At 43.6% G+C, this 23,372-nt stretch overlaps 1 protein-coding gene across 1 annotated transcript in view; it reads right to left on the bottom strand.

The window, feature by feature from the left end:
- Positions 1-23,372, bottom strand: part of TRPM3 (transient receptor potential cation channel subfamily M member 3) — a 550,448-nt gene that overhangs the window by 23,533 nt on the left and 503,543 nt on the right. Inside the window, exons 25-27 of the mRNA XM_040419752.1 lie at positions 9,651-9,801; positions 7,447-7,646; positions 3,369-3,501 (exon numbers count right to left, since the gene is read on the bottom strand). Of these exons, the coding sequence (XP_040275686.1) occupies positions 3,369-3,501; positions 7,447-7,646; positions 9,651-9,801 (484 nt within the window). The remainder of the gene's footprint in view (positions 1-3,368; positions 3,502-7,446; positions 7,647-9,650; positions 9,802-23,372) is intronic.

Below are 23,372 nucleotides of genomic sequence, written 5' to 3'. Positions count from 1 at the left end.
TTATATACTGGCGCTACAAAGGGAGCATTATATATTGCCACTACAAGGTGATGGAGGAGCATTATATACTGGCACAACAGGGGGGGGCACTATACGTATACTGGCACTATTGGTAGCATATATATACTGCCACTATGGGGGCGGAGGAACATTATATACTGGAACTATGCGGCATTATATATATATAAAAGTTCTAACTGCGGGGGGGCATTACAACGATAGTGGGCACTGTAGGAGGGGCATTATAAATACTAGGGGCACTATAGTGATATTATTACTACTGGGGGTACTGTTATTATTATTGGGCACAATATGGAAGGCATTGCTACTAATGGGGGGCACTCTTGCAGAGTATTATCGCTATTGGGGGCACTATTACTAATAAGGGCAGTCTGGGAGCACTATTACTATGGGGGGACTATCTGTATGGCACTGTTATTTCTGACTGCATACTGTTTGTGGGCATAGGGGAGCACAACAGGTACACTATTGGGAATAGCAGTCTGATTACAGTAATCTGTATAAATTTGGGGGCAAATCTGGGGTCTATATAAATTTTGGGTCTGAATTGCAAAATCTACAACAGTCCCCCATTTACCATGTGTCATATAGTAATATTGGTGTCTTTTTATGTGGCAGAGGGGGCTGCACACCCCTGACCAAAGATATCTGTGTGTGATGGTCTGGACCATATCGAGAAGAAAAGGAAAGTGAACAACTCAAATCTGTGAAGACATCACCTGTAAGTCACTGGATCTGCCCTTCTCTTAAATTCTGCTTTAATCTCTTTAATAGAAAGTAATGCCACTTTAAATTGATTCTGGAAGGAGGAGGGGACCCAATTTGCTCGCTCTGCCTAGGGTACCGAAATACCTTGTCCCGACCCTGAGTGGAGGTGATTGTTGCAAATATATTCAGCTTTCAGCTCCTCTGATGAGCAGACAATTATCGGGCATCTACGGTTTGTTCTTGATATATGCCTGCTCAGTCGGCCCATGTAAATGGGCCTTAGAGTGTCACTGAACTTTAGTGAAATATCAGGTTTTGATCGGTAGCGTTTCGTCTCTCCACGCTGCAGGAGACGTGCTGAATAGAAAATCCAAGGTGCTGTCTTAATTCCATCTCCAGCAGTGGGGGGAGAGAAGTACTCTATGTGAGCACTTCTCATTCTAGCAATCAGTGGGGGTTTCAGCACTCAGACCTTCACCGATCAAAACTTTTGATATGTCGCTATGAAATATCAAACATTTTTCATTTTATATTTTGTGCAAAACCTAAATTAGGCTACTTTCACACTTGCGCTCGGGGTTCCGCTTGTGAGCTCCGTTTGAAGGCTCTCACAAGCGGCCCCGAATGGATCCGTCCAGCCCCAATTCATCCTGAGTGGATGCGGATCCGCTCAGAATGCATCAGTTTGGCACCGTTTGGCCTTCGTTCCGCTCAGCAGGCAGACACCCGAACGCAGCTTGCAGCAGTGCGGCCCCCCTCCCTCCCCTGTTTTTAACTCATTGGTGGCCAGTGCGGCCGGCCCCCCCCCCTCCCCCCCCTGTTTTTAACTCATTGGTGGCCAGTGCGGCCCCCCCTCCCCCCTGTTTTTAACTCATTGGTGGCCAGTGCGGCTGGCCCCCCCTCCCTCCCCTCCATTTTTAACTCACTGGTGGCCAGTGCGGCCGGCCCCCCCTCCCCCCCTAATTAAAATGACCGACCCCCCCATCATTGGTGGCAGCGGAGAGTTCCAATCGGAGTCCCAGTTTAATCGCTGAGACTCCAATCGGTAACCATGGCAACCAGGATGCTACTGCATTCCTGGCTGCCATGGTTACTTAGCAATTTTAGAAGTATTATACTTACCTGCGATGTCTGTGACCGGCCCGGCGCTCCTCCTACTGGTAAGTGAAAGGTCTGTGCGGCGCATTGCCTTTCACGAAGTGAAAAATCTGATCTGGTTATGCAGACGGATCCGTTCTGAACGGATGCAAGCGTTTGCATTATAGGAGCGGATCCGTCTGTACAGACACCAGAAGGATCCGCTCCTAACGCAAGTGTGAAAGTAGCCTTAAAGGGGTTTTCTAAAACTAACATATTGATGGCCTATCTATATGAGATCAGATGTTAGTGATGGCCTATCTATATGAGATATTGGTGGCAGCCACAGGTTCTGGAAGTAAGCAGTGTATGGGGTCTGAACACCACAGCTCTGTACACTGTATAGTAGTTGTTCTGCAGTCGATGTTCCTACTTGAATGGGAGGTGAACTGCAGTTCCAGAGAATGGCCATTACACAGCGTATGGAGCTGTGGTGTTCAGGCCCCATATACTTGTTTACGTCTACAATCTCATATTGATGACTTATCCTATGGATAGACGTTCAAATAGTAGATGACAGCCTGGCTTGACAAAGACTACATCGTAGTCGAAACGTTGCTGCTATTATTGGTCTTTTTTATACATATGTCATGGATTAAGGACAAATAAAGAATTAATGGAAAATGATGCTGCCGTCATCTACTATTTGAACGTCTATTGTTGGCGACCGTGGATCTGGTGCCTGAGACAGGCTGATGCATATCTCCTGAATTGAGTCAGTAAGGTACAGAAGTGCTGCTCTACATACAAAACTATACTATCCTATGGATAGGTCATGAATATATTAGTCCCAGAAAACCCCTTTAATACTAGGCAGTAGGGAAATAAGCTCAGCTACAGACTAAGTGGTTATGAGCCCCAACTTGTGTTTTGTCTACCTTCATCAGGAGCATATGTAAATAGATGTGTTTAATGTATGTTGGGTCTGTCCTTTTGAATGCCCTTATTATGTTAGTGTTTTTAATCTTAAATGAATAAAGAATATTTTATTGCTTACTGGCATGTGTGGTTAATAGTTAAAGGTGGAGTAAAATCATTTTGATAAATTGAATCATACAAAGTTTTCCTCATTAAGGGTCCTATACATTTCAACACTGTAGAAATAAAGCCCTGCTAAGAGAGCCACCAGTAACAAGACTGATGCGATCCCAGGAATCATGAACATATCATTAAAAATCTTAAAGCCAAACAGTACACCGAATAACCTGGAGAAACACTATGCCAGTAAGTCACCAATGGTCAAAACTATAATAATTGTCTCTCACAACTGTCTCCCTGCCAATCATTATTTACATTTATTAGGACGTTTTGATGTAGCCAGGTAAAAACCAGAATTCATAGGTCAAAACATTATTATGATACTGTAGATTATTATTATTACTATGATATAGCTATTGCTATAATACAACATTGTTGATGAGGCAGTGGTGGGAAATGCTATTTGTAAACCCAACACACATAAAACTGGCAAATTAATTGAATAGTTACAAAAAAAATCTCACCTTTCTGCAGTGACTCGAACTCTTTCATCATTAGAAGAGTTAAATCGATCATCTTTTTCTCTAAAATACTCCTCTATGCACTGTTCTTCAAAATCGTGCACTTTCTTAAGTTCATCTTCTGTTATAAACAATTCTGATGAGGAGACAGCACAGACATTGGTCATTGTGGATTTTCAAAAACTTTTTGGTAAAAGTTTTATTATTTTAGAGCAGTAAAAGCATACCTGCGTTAAACAAATCTCTGTATTTTATTTGATTTAGTATGTGTATTTACTGTATTGGCGTTACAGTATATAAGACTACATTTGCATGCTAAGATTTTTTAGTTTTCTCATCTTAATAATACATTTACATAGAAGCTGACCAGTGATTAACAGACCCCATGGGTTTGGCTTCAGAAGATTCAGATGGCCATACATTTCATATGTTGGCCATTCAGGTAATGGCTATATGTGGAATATTCGGTTGCACCACAGTGAGGTCCAGTATTTGCCGCAGCAAACATACATATGGTATGCTATGCTTTTTTGCAGGTTGGCTGAGTGACAGGCAGAGGTGCCCTGTGGTACTACTGCATGTGTGGTGTTATGACAGTGCTAAGGAATGAGTCTTCTGGATGCTGACTGAGGCTGTGGAGTTGGTGAATGGGAGGTTGGTAGTCATATCGGAAGTTCTCTGCAGGGCTGAGGAGAAGGTCACCTGCCAGAGAGTTAGCAAATACTGTAGTGGGAAAGCATTTGATTGTTTTGCTAAACAAGACATAGAATGTGTGTCATGGGGTGGATGGTAAGCTGACAAAATGACCGCTAGTGATCTGGTGCTGGTACAATTTGGCTGTGAAAGAGGTGTACCTACATGGGCAGTGTGCAGGCCACCACTGAAGCAGTGCCGGCTGAGGGAGGCTGTCAGCCTGACTGGTTAGCTCTGGAGGGGTCTGCTGGGGGTGTAGGAATCTGAGTCAGATTAGACAACCAGTGTTGGTTTTTAGTAGTGTGCTCAAACCTTGGGGAGGCTCTATTTAGGTGTTTTTGGGGAGACTGAGGAGGATCCCTGTTATCATGGGCCTGGATGATGTAGTTACATTGAGGTCTGGTTGTCCTGTAGGTCTGAGAGTTGTCCTGATTCCGAACTAGACTGGCTCAGCAGGTCTGTTAGAAAATACCAGGAGACAAGCTGGTGGTCTGATACAAAGAGGCTAAGGAGGTGGTGGTAGTGGTGTAACAACCACAGAGACCCACTGAGGTGCAAAGCAAACCCTCACTAATTGACTGTTGAAACCCCTGTATAGGCAGGTCAAATTCTAGAAGAGGATAGTCTCTGAGAGACCCTTAGAAGCATGGAAGGATTGGTGAGCCAACAGTCACTTTTGCCTGACTTGGTAGGAACTCCTGCAGAGATTGAGACCCTATCCCTAGTTTAAGGACCACCCTGTTTGGTTGTGCCCCTATACACAACTTGGTCACCTGCAACACCTGTTGCGAGCTGGAAAAAAACAACCCTTATTCCCCCTCTCCACATAGTCAAATGACAGTATTGCAGACAACACATTATTGTAACCGTTTTATCCTCATTAGGTGGGCCTCAACATCATTTTAAGGGCAATATAAGTATATAGCAATTGATTACTGCTTGTTATAGCTAGATATTGGGAACATCACTATAAGCTGATGTCTGTCAATGTAAAAAACCTATTCTATATCTCACAATAATGTAAATTCAAGAAAATAAATACATTTTTGCCAAGAGACTAGGAAAACTGGTTGCTATAGCTTACCCAGAAGCTAAGATTTATACATGTCCTACCTATGCAGCTTCTTTATGATCACTTACACAGCTGTATCTGTTGTCACAAATATTCTTTGAAAACCTAGTCAGACTATAAACACCTCAGTCTGTTGTTCAGAAGAAAGCCAAGACAAGGTCAGAATGAGAATTAACTGAGCAATCATGCTCTCACTGTGCCATGTGTGACACCTGGCATTCAGAGTAGGAACAAATGACAGAATGACAGAATATGGATACTTTGTGATGATGATTTAAGCTACTTTATCTACTCTTCAAAACTCTTTTTAGGCCTCTGGTTTATTATACAATTGGTAATAATGTTGGTGTGCTATGGAGCATGAACTAGTACACACTGTTCTAACTATGGCAAAAATAAATCAAAGCCTTCAAAAGCTGCTAGCTATTTATACATGTTCTGCTCTGGCCTTTCACTTAACAATCCAGCATTATATGTACGGACCCACACTGAATGCTCATGTACCTCTGAATTTCTGATGATTTAACTGTGGCATGTTCCAGTACCATCAAATCTATTTACACAAAGGACTGTAATTATAACAATGAGGAGTCCACTACATTTAGAGGAAATAAGCTTTCTACTCCAACACAGAAGGGGGTTTCTACTATAAGAACAGTGAAACTATAGAGCTCTCTGCCAGACAAAGCTGTGATGGTGAACCTTTCTTGAGATAATATTATAAGTTATGGATACTACTAGATTTCCAGAGAAATGCGGTTGATCTAGGTGGTTAATCCAGGTATTATTATTTATTATGCCAGATTTGGAGCCAGGAACTTTTTTTTCCCTCTAATATGAGGAAAATTGGCTTTTACCTCTTGGAGGTATTTGACATTGTCTGGATTAGCATTGCCAGAGAATAGGCTGAACTGCTCTTTTCAGCCTTACAATCTATGATACGATATTATAAGTATCTAGGTGGCTCAATGACCAGCCTTAAAAGAGTTATCCTATTATTAACATAAATAATGGAAATCAGACATCATATAGTACATGATAAACTCTTTCAGACCCAGCCCTGTACCTCACATGGCATCAAGGATCTCCCTATTCATTGCTCCAATTGCTCTGCTACATTTATTTCAAGCTGGCAGCTCAGGGGGGCGTGTCTTTTCTGCCATAAATCTCACCCTATCAAAGCTCAGAGGGTGTGTCCTTTCTGCTGCAGCTCTTTCCACATCACAGCTCAGGGAGTGTGTCTTTTCTGCTGCTGCTCCCCCTATAACTGTCTCAGCTTCTAACAGAAGATGGGGCAGGTAGCAGTTGAATGATGAAACTGGGCATGTGCGTCCAACTCAGTGAGGTGGACAGAGAAATAGGAAAAATAACCAACGGCAGGTGTCGCTATACACATAAACCTTATTGAATAGCTCAGTGGCTAAAGTAAATTTGTAAGTACAAAAGTATTTAGATCCAGGTGCTGGATTAATAAATGTAGGATATTTTTCATGGAAGAAATAATGAATTAGATTTGATGGTTATACAACTTAAATAGAAGAGTGTGACTGTCACTCCCTGTATATCTGCCCCCCTGATGTAAGATACATCTGCACCTTTAATAATCAGTGAACCCCTTTATATTGTATGTAAGGAATGAACTATGGTAGTTATCATAATAAAAAACAGTGCACATAATGATTTCCAGTGTGAAGTTCAGACACACTCTTAATACAATATTGCAATTATAATAGTATCAGCAATTCTATAAAACACTATATTTAAAGGGGTTCTCTGGGCTTTTTAGAAAAACTGTACTTTTTTCTAGCCTGTGGAAGAAAGACAATATAGTTAATACTTTTCTGTCCCTCACTCCACCGATGCCTCCGTCTCTGCTGCACTCATGTTCAGATGTATAATAGTAAATGCAGCTGAACAGGAAAAGTAGTGCATACATCTGGTCAGCCCGCAGCCTGAGTGCAGCGAGCGGAGAGAGGGATGGGTAAGTATTAACTACACGGTCTTTCTTCCACAGGTTAGAAAATAGGGCATTTTTTTAAATAAAAAAATTAATAAAATAAAGATCTAAGAACCCCTTTAAATATAGCGTTTTACAGAATTGCTGATAATATAATTGCAATATTATATTAAGAATATGTCTGAACTTCACTCTGGAAATCATAATGTGCACTAGCTTTTCTATAACTACTTGATATTGCTAAGCAATTCCCTAATATTATCTGAAATCTGTAAATGTCACATGCCCATCTTTGAATGTTTCCATTATTTTAATTTCAGCAGAAAATGTCTGTATATGGTATATAGTGCAATTCTTACTTAATCCATAGTCTCTTTCATCTTGGTCACTTTCATGTTTCCTCCAGCGGCAACAGAGGTGTTTGCAAATCATAGTGAAATGGCTAAAAATAATTAAAGGAGGTGGCAAGACAGGCCTTTCATGGAAGGTCATTATCAGCTGGTATCGCTGGAATTTCCAAACCTGGTTTGAGATGGACTTGACTTCAAAGAACGTGTTACTAAAAAGAAACACAAGAGTCATCTTCATACAGTCAATACATAAAATTACACTGGCAAATCAGGTTTTTGGCATCATGAGTAACATGATATCATTTAAAATTATAAACGGTACCCCCCACCCATAAAACCTAACCTTTGCTTCCTTGCTTAAATACTCCAATATGACACTAAGAAACATATAAATGGAAAAAAAGAATACCCCTATAGTGCACATCCTGACCTAGATATTACCCACCTGGAACTTACCATACACATTGCGCTTCTTCTGCACATACAGAATATCTTACATTTTCTTCTGTATGTGCTTCTTACTGCCGTTGGGATTTTACGCAATGAAGCAAAGATTAAAAGGGTTGTCAGAGTTTAATAAAAACTCAGACAGCCCCGATCTAAAATAATTGATCCTCACTGCTTTTTTCCTGTGCTCCAAACCTCCCCGCAACTAATATTGTGAATAATGTGAATTCTATAAAGAGCACCTGCCAGCAGGATCACCTCTATTAAGCCAGTCTTTCTGCCTGGAAGGGCTGATCCTGCTAATATAAATCAGTTGTGATGTTCCTGAGAAAAAAAAGACTTTTATTCTTTGTGTAAATGAGGGTTTCAGTGCACCGAGGGGTGGAGCCTAGTCCCTCTGTGCACCTTAGCTCCTCTTCTTTCCAGTGCCGGCCACACCACTCAGTGCAAATACAAAAGTATTTTTTCTTTGGAACGCTACAACTAAGACAGTAACCCTTTCAATCGGTAGGATCATCCCTACCGGACAGTATGGCTGGTTTAATAGGGTTGACCCTGCTGATTGGCTCTTTAAGTGCTGCAAATAAAATGGATATTTAATAGGGTTATCCAGCTAAAAAGAAATGTTCTGTCAATAAAACACATGTCTAAAATGACCACACTTACTAATGCATATGTGTTTCTATCATTGTGCGATTCCCCATTTGGCAACACACTACAGGGTCCCCAGTGATGACACAGCTGGAGCTGTGATGTCACTCTATAAGAAACCTATTCATCAGGGGGGTGTAGGACTGCATATGCTGGCACATGTAATAGCAGAGAATGTGGAAATAGGTTGTACGTGAGATTAGGGGTGGGCAGGGATACAGAGCAGAAGGAGGAAGAGGTACACAACTTGTAGTATACCAGGCAAGGTGAGTATGCAAGTCCCACCCCAAACCTGGATACTTTAATGATACAATGGGGATTGATGAGTAACACTGAAATATAATATTCTGCATGCAAAGTATCTGGATTGCTGCCTAATGGGGTTTAGACATGTTTTTTTTTTTTTTTTATGCTTCCTGGATAACCCCTTTAAATCCATTTTCAATGTAATAAAAAATAACTACGAGCTTCAATTGTGTTTTTTTCTCCACTCTGCTTCCAAAGTCCTCCCCCTCTGTCACACATATGACCTAAGAGCTTAGATCTAACAATGTACCCATCATATGAGCTCCCATGATGCACTGCTCTCTTGCAGTAGGAAGCCAGAAAGACTCTAAATTTAGCATTTTACAAATCCGATGCAACAGAAAAAGATAAATAAAATAAAAGCTAAATACTAAAAGAAGTAGTCATCATTTTATGTCATTCGTACTGGTGGGATTTGCTAATTGATTTGTTCAAAAGTGCAAAGTTTAAAGGGGTTGTACAAAGTTTGCAAGTTATCCATAACTAACTAATTGCTGTGGGTTCAACCGTTGGGACCCACACCAATCCCAAAAACGAGGGTCCCATTCTCCCGCTTCTCCATTCATGCTGGAGATTGCCTATTTCTGGTGGTCCCATAAGAAATTAATGGTGCAGCACGGTGCATGTCTGACCTGCCGCTTGAACAGACAGGAGAATGGGACTCTTATTCTCAAGATTGGTGGGGATCCCAGCGGTTGGACCCCCAGTGTTTATTTAGTCATCCCTTATCCAGTGGAGAGGGGATAACTTGCAAACTTGGCACAACACCTTTAATATACAGTGCAATGTTAACAGGATTACTGACTTACTTGAATACTGCTATGAGAAGGTTTACAAGAAGAATATTTGCCACTAATAGGTAGCATGCCATGATTGCAGGGACAATCCATGCCCCAGTCTTGCATGGAGGATGCTGAACTATTTTCCCATCTTCTCGAGTCTCATTATATCCGCAGGGAGCTAAAAGAAATTATAACAGAGTCAGTCTTAGATTTATAGTGTCTTGTCCAATTAGGCGTAAGAAATTTTCTGGGGAATGAAGTCCCAAACTGATAGCAAGGCTTCCATGCTGTATTCATGCACTAGTCACATTTATTTACTGCTCAGACTGCGGTATTACACTGTAGATGGCCACCTCCTGAATGGAATGCATGAGAGGCTGTGACTTATGTGTAGAAAATCAGTACACACCATGACAGACATCTCATGGGACAATCGAAAATAAATGGGATTTCTCCAGCAGACAGCATTATGTTTCCATCTCCACATCAATAAATATCCCTGCTTACCTACACCTGATCTAGCATGAACGAGTACATTGCAATATTTCTCAACTGCCACAAACATGTACGATCTGTCAGTCTACAGCATAAGACACTTGAGCTTGGAGGCATTTCTGAAGGTAAGCATACTTTTCTGTGAATACTGGTGCAAACTGGCTATGGATAGGCTTATCAGTTTTTCATGGCCTTAAAGGGGTTGTACTTATGGCAACCTCCACATCCCTTCCCCCTCCAGAAGGGAGGCATCTTTACCTGCTTCATGGTGCTGGCTCCTGAGCTCTCCAACATCCGCTGCTCCACTCAGCTCTTCAATGTAAACTTCCAGTTGGATGCTGTGCATCCAATTGCTGGCTGAAGCAGTGACCTGCTACCTTTGCATCAAGTGACCATTTTAAATGACGCACGGACGGCAGGTCACCACTGTGGCCAGCAACTGGCTGCAGCAGTGTCAAACCTGAAATTTCATTCAGGGACCTGAGTGGAGCAGCGGAAGCTGGAGAACGCAGGAGCTGGGAACCAGCAGGCAAGTATGCCCAGGAGAGGGGCTTTTGGCAAATGTGTACAACCCCTTTAAAGATTTAAATGAACCCTTGTAAATTAGTCCTCTGTCTCCAACCACCAACGTCCAACAGAGATGTGCTTTCACAAGCCACAGTGAAGTTCCACCCATACTGACTTAAGTTGGTCTTTCTTGCATCAGGGCCAAAGATTCAGTTTAATGCCCTGGTCCTGTGTATAAGGAGAAAACTCTCTTAAAAAAAAAAATCCTCCTTGAGACCTCCCCATTATTGCTTTTGCTATGATTTTCAGTTCTACCATGTATTATGCATACTGGCCATCTTCTTTGAGTATACCATCCCTCTATAGACGACCACTTTACAATGCTATTTGAGATGGTTGTCTCCAAGAGCTTTCACTGTAAATATCCTGGCAAATGCAGAGTGACTTCATGGCACCCTCACAGCACCCAGTGCATGTGTCTTACCTGCACACCCCCTGACTATGCCCCTGAATAACATTTAGTGGACATCCAGCATACTACAAAGTCTACTTACAATGCAGGTGGGATACAGGTAGCAGCCGAGAGATAGAAATGTTTTAATTTTATCCCTACAGGTCCCCAAGGTTCTTTTGAAACCTTCTAGTTTCCAGACAACCGTTTTGAAATAGGATTCATAGAGAGCATAGGGAATTAAATTTTTTGTGGCTTCCTTGATCCACAGTCAGATTTCCCATTTGCACTAGGAATGATTCTGTCAGTGACCCTAAAGGGAACCTGTCAGCACTTCTTTGACCCCTTAAACTTGCCAACTGGTTGAACACTAGAGCTGTCAGTGTCTAGAGCTTCTAAACCTGCTGGTTTAGAACATTGTAGATAGTCCCTTTAATGTGGGAGATTAATGAAAATGAGGTAGAAATCATAACTAAACAGCACTAGAAAAGTGTTTGGGGTCCGCTGGGTCCTTATTGACAAATTTACACTTTGAATTCAGCTGTCTCAGTGAAGGAACATATGCTGTTAAACTCCTCATTCTCATATTTTTTTTACCTGACATTAGAGCATGGAAGACTGATTTTTGTCACAGATTTTATATTGTTTTATGGGCAAATAAATTTCCATGGAAATGCAAGCTAAAAAAAATCGTATCAGCGTTGCTGTCTCTGTAACCATTTATTGTATATATAAATATTTCAATGGTATGATGAATTTGGGGGTAGTGGTTTCTTGTTTTAACTAGTGTTGATCTAGCACCAAAGTGCTCAGGTGCTTGAGTAGAACACTTCGTGATGCTCGGGTGTTCTACTGAGCACCCGAGCACAATGGAAGTCAATGGAAGAACCCCAGGCACCCCCTGCTCTGAAGAGGGGAGGGTATCGGAACTCTAGTTCGGCTTAGGAGTCCCTGCTCTGACTTCATATATAGCTATATCCATATATGAAGTCAGTGCCTGGGGACACCCAGTGTATTTAAATTTCCCAACATTGTACATTAAAAGCAAGAGCCTTATCCACACAAGTATAAAGCGGAATGCTAAACTGTGTCAGAAAAACCTCATATAAGTTACTGATGTAGTGAGTATTCCTATTCAGCAGAAACATTATTATATATTTCTGTGAAGGTTAACATGTTGCTCTATAGTGGAGTGGTTAACATCCTTGCCTCTAATGTACAAGTTTGGGAGTTCAAGTCCCAGCAGAGACATTTATATAAATGTTTTTATCCATAATATATTTACATATATTATTATATACTTCTGATATATATGAATGCATAATATGTGGGAAACTACTACTGATGTTTTAGCCATAATATATTTACATATATTACATATTCTAAATATATAATAATGTATGTAAATATATTATGGATAAAAACTTATATATATATATATATAACTGTTTCTGCCAAGATTCAAACTCCCAATCTTGTACATTAGAGGCAAGGATGTTAACCACTACACTATAGAACTACTTGTTAACCTGCACAGAAATATAAAATAAGTCTTCTGCTGAATAGGAATATTCACTAGGTCAGAAACTTCTATGAGGTTTTTCTGACACAGTTTAGCATTCAGCTTTATAGGGGTTAGGAGTTCAAATCCTGGCAGAAACTTTTCAGAAATAGATGCTAAATTACATTTAAATGCACTGGTTCAAGCACACGCGGTGTTCGGCCGAGCATGCTCGATCAACACTAGAGAAGGCTACTGTCACATTTGCTGCAGGGTGATCCGGCCAGCAGTTCCGGCAGAGAATGGACACGAACCGCAGTGTGCAGGAGTTTGTCTGATCAGTTCTCTGCATTATTGCGGCCAGATCTCTGCCAGACCTCATTATAGTTAGTGGAGCCACCGGGTATTCTGACTGCATCCGGCAGTGTGAATTCCGGATCCAGAGAATTCTTGCAGGCTGTTCTCTGCCAGAAGAGCCTGCCGGAATTGCTGTTGCAGATGTGAAACTAGCCTTACAGCACTCTTTTAGTTGCTATACTACTAGAACACTTTATAATAATGCAATGGTTGTGGTTGGCCCTGTACCTTATTTTTTAAAAACCTGCTCTTCTTTAGAAGCCAAATTCTGCCTGCACCTTCAGAGTACATGCAAAACAGAATGCCTCTGCACATTGTATATGCCCTGTCTTTCTACTGCATAGAGAAAGTCATGTTTCACAAATGTACATACCTGTCACCTCTTCTGACATGTCTATTTTTAGCAAATATGCATATTTTCCGATGAAACAATTCTGGAGCGTCTTCTCATAGAACTGTTCAATGACTGCTGTGAAAGACTGTCCAGTGAAAGACTATGCAGGAATATACCTCTTTGACAAGAAGAATGGTAACACCCTGTTGTCAATATATTCATAAATATCTGGTAGGAAATTGGAATAATAGAAGAACAGCAAATACTGCTACACTGCAGCGAGGTGTATGGCGTTGCTCCACAGTATCACAATGCTCCTGGAGGGGCATATGGCAGATATCCAGGGAAGTGGGCACCGGACATGGCAGTGTCCCACTGTCAGGCACGACTCATGGAGCAACGCCATACGCCTCTCTGCAGTAGTAATTAGACTTGCCTTATTCTGAGGAGCTGTGCCATATGCTCCCTTTAGCAGTTAGGAAGCCAGGATTTAGTTAAATACGACGATTCATGGGGTTTCTTAGTATAAACAGTAGGTTTTTTGATATGTTCATTTGATGAAACGAGTTGGGACACGCAAATATATCGTGGCCAATTTATTATATGGACCATTCCATTACCCTGATCAGGTATCCAGTTTAGCCTCTCGACACTTCTGTGTAGGGCCTTATAGGGATCCTTGATCAGAGTGAGGGGACCCCATGTTAGGTCACAAGGCTGAATAGGTCAAGTAGGGTGCAACAGGGACAGATTTCTCTACCCGAGGCTTCCCTACTGCCAAGACTGATGACCTGAGGACTTGATGCCTGTATTACCATTCGGACATCTGGTATCTAAAGCCTGCAAGCCTGGAGTGACCATCTCCTCTACTAACATTCCACACTTATGAGGTTTCTCAACCAAAACCGGTAAGACCATTCCGTGTTTTGATATAGCGTCTGGCTCATCCCAGCATTTGTTCATGGGATTCGGACTCAGGGACCCTACGCCTTGTGTTGTATGTGACCTTGCTTTATCACTGTGGTTCATACCTAGAGTATTGTTTCTTGTTAGACCCAGTATCACAGTTTGGGTCCCTCTCCCATGTTAGAACCTAGCTTAGTGTGTCACCGACCCTTATCGTGTGGCACATTTGTTTAGGTCCTGCACTTGTTTGTCTGTTTATGTTTGTAAGGGGTTTTCATTCTCCCGGTTATGGGAGTACTTATCTAGTATAATAAAAGTTAAGTTTTACTATGTTACTGCTCCCCTTTTCCTGATTTTTGTAGATTATACCTTGAGCAGTACCCAGGGAAAGGTGTGTACGCACTATTCTCTCCTGGTGAGACAATCCTTTTTTCATTTTTTTTCCCTAGAAATGACTGGGCCCCACAGCAAATTTTTAAATGGGGCCCCACTCCCCCAGTAATTTTTTCGCAACCCCTTCCTTTAATGCCGCCCCCATTACTGTGGCTAGTAAAGATCGCTCTTCTCAGACCAGGCCCGGCAGCTGTTCCATCCGTTTCCTACACTGTCTATACTGTCACTGTATATCATTTCATTGTGTAATACTGTTGAGGGGGCCCTGACAAAAGAGCCCTCCGAGAGTAGTGAACAGAGGGCCCTGTTTACCCTGCATATGGTTGTGGACCACTTCAAGCATGTTCCTATACAGAGGAAGGTGGTAGCTGTGTTGCCCCATGCTCAGATCTCTTTTCCTGATCGGGCACTGTTACTACTGTACTTTGCAGCTCCAGCTCACTCTCCACTACATCCTGATGCACACAGTGTGAGAACGTAGTATGTGGAGACACGCACTATGACCTGACGTTGTGCTCATCAGGTCATAGTGGAGAGCTTGTCAGACTAGCAGGTGCCCGAGCAGGAGCCCAGTGCCTGATCAGGAGAGGGAAGAGATTTTTTTATTTATTATAGAACTGAGCATGGGAGGTTCTGATCTGAGCACGAGGGGGGTCCTGATCTGGGCAATGGGGGTCTGATCTGAGCAGGGGGGGTTCTGATCTGAGCATGAGTGGGAAGATCTGAGAATGAGGGTTCAGATTTGAGCATGGGGGCAGATCTGATCATGGGGGTCTTGTTTGAGCATGGGTTGGTCAGGTCTGAGCATGGGGGGTCAGATATCTGAGAAGGGGGGAGATCTGAGCATGGGGGGATCTGAGCATGGGGGGGAGATCTGAGCACTGAGGGTCTGACACTGGGAGTCTGATTTGTGTTGTCTGATCAGAGCATTGGGGGTCTTATTTTGGGGGTCTGATTTGGAGGTCTGAGGAGGTTTAGGGATCTTATTGTAGGTCAGATTAGGATTGGGGATCTGATTTAGGAGTCTAATCTGAGGTCTGATGAAAAATATATTTTTTCTTTTTTTCTCTACTAATGAAAAATAAGAAAAAATATTTTTAGCAGACCTCAGATCGGATGAAAAATATTTTTTTTATCTTATTTTTCTTTGATAAAACCTAGGTGCATCTTGTAGGGCAAAAAATACAGTGACTCGTGTGTAAATGTATAGCTTGTGGCTCCTGGTAGTCATACGTTTTTTTTTTGGGCTCTTTGTGTATGTAAGGTTGGCCACCCCTGCTCTAAAACATTAGGGGCAAGGGCCTGATGCTGATCTGACCATCTAAAAAATTAGGGATGAGGGTCTGCTGCTGATCTGACCTTCTAAAACATTAGGGGTGAGGGTCTTCTGCTGAGCTGACCATCTAAAGCATTAGGGGCGAGGGCCTGCTGCTTATCTGACCATCTAAAAAATTAGGGGTGAGGGTCTGCTGCTGAGCTGACCATCTAAAAAATTAGGGGTGAGGGTCTGCTGATGATCTGACCATCTAAAACATTAGGGGTGAGGGCATGCTGGTGAGCTGACCCTTTAAAAGATTTTCAGTCTGATACCACCTGTATATCACATAAAGAAGGGCCTCAATTACATTGTGGTACAATTGTTCAGGTAGTGGGACTCCTACACTCATAAAGCATATGCACTAAGTGAAAGGGCTGGCAAAAATTACAAGGAACCGGCATTCCAATACACCCTTTATTACACATAAAGGATGGTATCATACACACCCTTGAAAAATTATGATTGATGGCCTGCTGGTGACCCTCAAAAACATTAGGAGCAAGGGCCTGCTGGTGACCCTCTAAAACATTAGGGGCAAGGGCCTGCTGCTGATCTGACCATCTAAAAAATTAGGGGTGAGGGTCTGCTGCTGAGCTGACTCTTTAAAACATTAGGGGAGAGGGCTTGTTGCTGAACTGACAATCTAAAAAATTAGGGGTGAGGGTCTGCTGCTGAGCTGGCCATCTAAAAAATTAGGGGTGAGGGTCTTCTGCTGAGCTGACCATCTAAAGCATTAGTGGCGAGGGCCTGCTGCTTATCTGACCATCTAAAAAATTAGGGGTGAGGGTTTGCTGCTGATCTGACCTGATCTGCGGGTGAGATGACCCTGTAAAAAGGTAAATGAGAGGGCCTGCGGGTGAGCTGACCCTGTAAAAATGTAAATGAGAGGGCCTGCGGGTGAGCTGACCCTGTAAAAAAATTATATGAGAGGGCCTGCGGGTGAGCTGATCCTGTAAAAAAGTATATGAGAGGGCCTGCGGGTGAGCTGACCCTGTAAAAAATTATATGAGAGGGCCTGCGGGTGAGCTGACCCTGTAAAAATGTAAATGAGAGGGCCTGCGGGTGAGCTGACCCTGTAAAAATTATATGAGAGGGCCTGCGGGTGAGCTGATTCTGTAAAAATTTTTATGCGAGGGCATATATACAAGGGCATTAGATGCGACGAATAAGCATGTTGATATGATGGAAAAGGAGGAGGAGGAGAAAGGAAGATTCAACCATATACCCTTTTTTGTGGTGGAAGCGGTGCATGGGAATACAGTGTATTCAGTACATTATAAAAAACACATTTAAAGTGCCTTTATGTTCATCCGCTTTCCTCTGGTGGAGTCGAGAAGTCAGGGGCAATCCAGGTCTTGTTCATTTTTATAGGAGTCAACCTGTCAGCATTTTCAGTTGACAGGCGGATACGCTTATCTGTTATAATGCCACCAGAAGCACTAAATACCCGCTCAGACAAAACACTGGCGGCAGGGCAGGCCAGCACCTCCAAGGCATAGAGCACCAGTTCGTGCCACGTGTCCAGCTTGGACACCCAGTAGTTGTAAGGCACTGAGGGATCACTGAGGACACTAACATGGTCTGCTAATTACTCCTTCACCATCTTCCAAAACTTTTCTCTCCTTGTGATACTAGGCTGCGCATCAGGGTGAGGGTGCTGGCGGGTGTCATGAAACTGTCCCAGGCCTTGGAGAGTGCTGCCCTACCTCTGTTGGAACTGCTGTGTGTTCCCCTTGTCTCCCCTCCTCGGTTGCCCAAGGAAGTACGAACCGCCAGCGTTGTCAGATGGAAATTTTTGGAGCAATTTTTCAACAAGGACCTTCTGGTATTGCACCGTTTTGCTCGTCCTCTCCACCTGAGGAATGAGAGATGACAAGTTCCCTTTGTAGCGGGGGTCAAGAATGGTGAACACCCAGTAATCCGTGATGTCTAAAATGGGTACAATGTGCGGGTTGCAGGAAAGGCAGCCTAACATAAAGTCAGCCATTTGTGCCAGAGTACCAACAGGCAAGACTTCGCTGTCGTCATCAGGAGGATGACCATCCATCTTCTCATCCTCTTCCACCCACCCACGCTGAACAGATGGAATTAAATTTTCATGGGTACTACCCTCTGTAGCGGAAGCAACCGTCTCCTGCTCTGGCTATCACCCTGTGTGATGTCTTCTTCCCCCATTTCCACCTCTTCCACATGCAAAACGTCGGCCTTAATTGTGAGCAGTGAGCGCTTGAGTAGACACAGAAGTGGTATGGTTACGCTGATAATAGCGTTATCGGCGCTTACCATCTGTGCTGATTCCTCAAAGTTTCCTAAAACCTCACAGAGGTCAGACATCCATTCCCACTCCTTATTTCTGATTAGCGGAAGCTGACTGGAAATGCGACGACCATGTAGCAGCTGGTATTCCACTACTGCCCTCTGCTGCTCACAAAGCCTGGCTAACATGTGGAACGTGGAGTTCCAGCGCGTGCTCATGTCGCACAACTGCCGGTGGGCTGGCAATTTCAAGCACTGCTGCAGCGTTGACAGACCGGCTGAAGCTGTCGATCACTTGCGGAAATGTGCACACAAGTGGCGCACCTTCACCAGTAGCTCAGGTAAATTGGGGTAGGCTTTGAGAAACCGCTGAACCACTAAGTTTAAGACGTGGGCTAGGCATGGGATGTGTGTGAGCTTGCCGAACTCCAAAGCCACCACCAAGTTACGGCCATTATCACACACAACCATGCCTGGTTGTAGGTTGAGTGGCGAGAGCCACAGCTCAGTCTGGTCTATTATCCCCTGCAACAGCTCTGCGGCGGTGTGCTGCTTCTCCCCTAAGCATATCAGCTTCAGCACGGCCTGTTGGCGCTTCCCCACTGCAGTGCTACACTGCTTCCAGCTGATGCCTGACTGGTGCTGCACGCGGATAATTCGGAGGTCGAAGTGGAGGAGGAGGTGGAGGAGGAGAAGTGGGGGTTGGAGCCACTAACATAGGTGCTGGCGGAAAAACAGTTCGACGTAGGGCCCACAATCCTCGGCATCGGTAGCACCTGTGCCATCCCAGGGTACGACTCGCTCCTGGCCTCCACAACGTTCACCCAGTGTGCCGTTAGGGAAATGTAGTGTCCCTGCCCAAATGCACTTGTCCATGTGTCCGTGGTTAAGTGGACCTTCCCAGTAACTGCGTTGGTCAGGGCATGTGTGACGTTTTGGGACACATGTTGGTGTACCGCGGGACAGCCGCCGACATCAGGCTGCGGAAGGCCTCAGTGTCCACAAGCCTAAATGGCAACATTTCCAGGGACAGTAATTTTGAAAGGTGCGCATTTAGTGCTATAGCCTGTGGGTGGGTGGCTGGGTATATGCGCTTGCGTTCAAATGCCTGGGGTAAGGACATTTGTACGCTGCGCTGGGACAGGGAAGTGGATGTGGTCACTGATGGTGCTTGTGAAGGTCCAGGTGCAGGGCGGGAGGCATCCTTGCCTGCACCTTCAACAGGCGATTGGCCAGCACGTACCATAGGGGAAGAGGAGGCAGTTGTGTGACCCGCAGACACAGGCATTCGTCCCACTTATTACAGTGCTTGGATGCCATGTTGCGAATCATGCTGGTAGTGGTGAGGTTGCTAGTGTTCACGCCCCGGCTCATTTTGGTGTGGCACAGGTTGCAAACTACTATTCTTTCTCGTCCGCCCTTTCCTCAAAAAAGCGCTATACTGCGGAACACCTACCCCTTGGCAAGGGAGATTTACGCAAGGGGGTGCTCCGTGGAACATTTGTGGGCCTGTTTGGTGTGGCCCGCCTTCTCCCTTTTGCCACCCCACTGCCTCTTCCAGCCTGTTGCGGTGCTGCATATCGCTCCCCCTCTGTACTGCTGTCCTCGCTCGGCTTTCCACCTTCCCAGGTTGGGTCAGTGACCTCATCGTCCACCAAGTCCTCTTCCACTTCCTCACTCTGATCATCCTCCTGATTTGTTGACCCAACCACAACCTCAGTGATTGACAACTCTGTATTATCCTCTTCATCAACCGTCATCTCAATGGCAACTGTGTCTCATCATCATCCACCTCATTACACACTAATTGACGTTCCCCACCGTCATCTACTTGTGACTGTAGATGCTTTAGAGGTTGGGAATCATGGCACAAGACTCATGTCCCTCTTCAAGCGTGCTTGGCGAGAGGGCCAAATCAACTAATGGCGATGAAAAGAGCTCCTCGGAATATCCGAGTGTGGAATCACTTGTTTGGCCAGACTCTCCATGGTGGGAGGAAGGGGGATCAGGGTGAGGATTCTGTTGACCAGACTCTTGGCTACTGAGACTGGACTTGGTGGAAGACAGGGTGGTCTTTAACCGACTGGAAACATTATCTGCTGCAATCCAACCAACCACCTGGTCGCACTGGTATGACTTCAAGAGTTTTGTCCTGCGACGCCCTGCAAACTGGGACATGAAGCTAGGTACACTGTATCGTGAATGATTGTTTTTCTTGTGCTCTGGCAGCAGGCACAGTTTCAACGCGCCCAGGGCCACGGCCTCTGCGTGAACCATCAGCATCACGGCCACTTCCCCGTCCCTTAAAGGGTTTCTTTCATCTCAAAATTCGTTATGTAGCTGGCTGACATTAGCGATGTGCTAGAGTCAGCAGTACATAACTGTGTAACTTTTATCTGCCCAAAATGGGCGTGCCGAACGGTGAGGAGACGGAGCTTCTAGGTGCTGCAGCAATGCCCCAATAGCAACTAGAGGCTCATTTGCATATTTTAAAAGTTAGTTTTCTGGGCGAACGGCGGCATGTAGGCAGATAAAAGTTACACAGTTATGTACTGCTGACATTAGCACATTGCTAATGTCAGCCAGCTACATAACGAATTTTGTGATGACAGAAACCCTTTAATGCTCGCCTTCTTCATATTAAATGTTATATGCACGCTTGACACACAAGATGTGGCATGGATGTCACAGTTCACAGCAAGCACAGTATATGGAAAAAGTACGTAAAAGTATGGGAAAAAGGAAAATTTCACTTAGATTTTTTCTATCTCTGGCCCTGACACACACAGGGTATTGCACAGATGTCAGAAGTCACTGCAGACACCCTTCTATAGGAAAAGTATGTAAAAGTATGGAAAAAATATACTACAAACCGGATTCCAAAAAAGTTGGGACACTATACAAATCGTGAATAAAAACTGAATGCAATGATGTGGAGGTTCCTACTTCTAATATTTTATTCAGAATAGAACATAGATCACGGAACAAAAGTTTAAACTGAGAAAATGTACCATTTTAAGGGAAAAATATGTTGAATCAGAATTTCATGGTGTCAACAAATCCCCAAAAAGTTGGGACAAGGCAATTTTCACCACTGTGTGGCATCTCCCCTTCTTCTTACAACACTCAACAGACGTCTGGGGACCGAGGAGACCAGTTTCTCAAGTTTAGAAATAGGAATGCTCTCCCATTCTTGTCTAATACAGGCCTCTAACTGTTCAATCGTCTTGGGCCTTCTTTGTTGCACCTTCCTCTTTATGATGCGCCAAATGTTCTCTATAAGTGAAAGATCTGGACTGCAGACTGGCCATTTCAGTACCCGGATCCTTCTCCTACGCAGCCATGATGTTGTGATTGATGCAGAATGTGGTCTGGCATTATCTTGTTGAAAAATGCAGGGTCTTCCCTGAAAGAGATGACATCTAGATGGGAGCATATGTTGTTCTAGAACCTGAATATATTTTTCTGCATTGATGGTGCCTTTCCAGACATGCAAGCTGCCCATGCCACACGCACTCATGCAACCCCATACCATCAGAGATGCAGGCTTCTGAACTGAGCGTTGATAACAACTTGGGTTGTCCTTGTCCTCTTTGGTCCAGATGACATGGCGTCCCAGATTTCCAAAAAGAACTTCGAATCGTGACTCGTCTGACCACAGAACAGTCTTCCATTTTGCCACACTCCATTTTAAATGATCCCTGGCCCAGTGAAAACGCCTGAGCTTGTGTATCTTGCTTAGAAATGGCTTCTTCTTTGCACTGTAGAGTTTCAGATGGCAACGGCGGATGGCACGGTGGATTGTGTTCACTGACAATGGTTTCTGGAAGTATTCCTGAGCCCATTCTGTGATTTCCTTTACAGTAGCATTCCTGTTTGTGGTGCAGTGTCGTTTAAGGGCCCGGAGATCACGGGCATCCAGTATGGTTTTACAGCCTTGACCCTTACGCACAGAGATTGTTCCAGATTCTCTGAATCTTCGGATGATGTTATGCACAGTTGATTATGATAGATGCACAGTCTTTGCAATTTTTCGCTGGGTAACACCTTTCTGATATTGCTCCACTATCTTTCTGCGCAACATTGTGGGAATTGGTGATCCTCTACCCATCTTGGCTTCTGAGAGACACTGCCACTCTGAGAAGCTCTTTTTATACCCAATCATGTTGCCAATTGACCTAATTATTGTTAATTGGTCTTCCAGCTCTTCGTTATGCTCAAATTTACTTTTTCCAGCCTCTTATTGATACTTGTCCAAACTTTTTGGGGATTTGTTGACACCGTGAAAATTGGAATCAACGTATTTTTCCTTTAAAATGATACATTTACTCGGATTAAACGTTTGATCTGTCATCTACATTCTATTACAAATAAAATATTGACATTTGCCATCTCCACATCATTGCATTCAGTTTTTATTCACAATTTGTTTAGTGTCCCAACTTTTTTGGAATCCGGTTTGTAGTTTTCACTTATATTTTTTCTACCTCTGGCCCTGTCACACACAAGGCATTGGACAGATGTCACAAGTCACTGCAGACACCCTTCTATAGGAAAAGTACGTAAAAGTATGGAAAAAATATACTAGTTTTCACTTATATTTTTTCTATCTCTGGCCCTGACACACACAAGGTATTGCACAGATGTCACAAGTCACTGCAGACACCCTCTATAGAAAAAGTATGGAAAAGTAGAAAAAAAAATTAATGGCTATATTATATTGCTGCCACCACACACAATAGTCCTTTTGGGTCTTTGAAACGTTTTTCAACTAAATGGATTGCGATTACACTCCCTATACTATCTGTCCCTTGCTAAGCGCAGCTCTGCCTGACTAATAATGAGCCGATCATGTGTTCCGGCCAGCCAACCACTGTAATGCCAGTAACCAACAAGGCTACGGCATTACAGTAATGTCAGTACTTACCTGCACGTTTATTGGCTGCATAGCAGCTAAGAAACGTGCGGGGAGGAGACTCAAGCATGGCGCTCGAGCACATGCTGTACTCAGCCGAGTACCGCCATGTGCCGAGCATAGCAATGCTCGAGCCGAACAGCAGTTCTGCCGAGCATGCTAGCTCAACACTAATGATTATTGCTTACAGCTTATGAAACCCCAAAGTCTCAATTTTGAGGTACTCTTTGCTCAGGACACAGAGTGTGACACTTTGACCCTAGAATATTGAACCTTTTCACAAAATTCAAATTTTAAGCTGCATTAATGCAATTCC

This window comes from Bufo bufo, chromosome 2 (assembly GCF_905171765.1).
Source record: "Bufo bufo chromosome 2, aBufBuf1.1, whole genome shotgun sequence".
In the NCBI taxonomy this organism is placed as follows: Eukaryota; Metazoa; Chordata; class Amphibia; order Anura; family Bufonidae; genus Bufo; species Bufo bufo.
The sequence above is the reverse complement of the archived record's forward strand: the minus strand, read 5'-3'. Positions and strand labels throughout refer to the sequence as shown.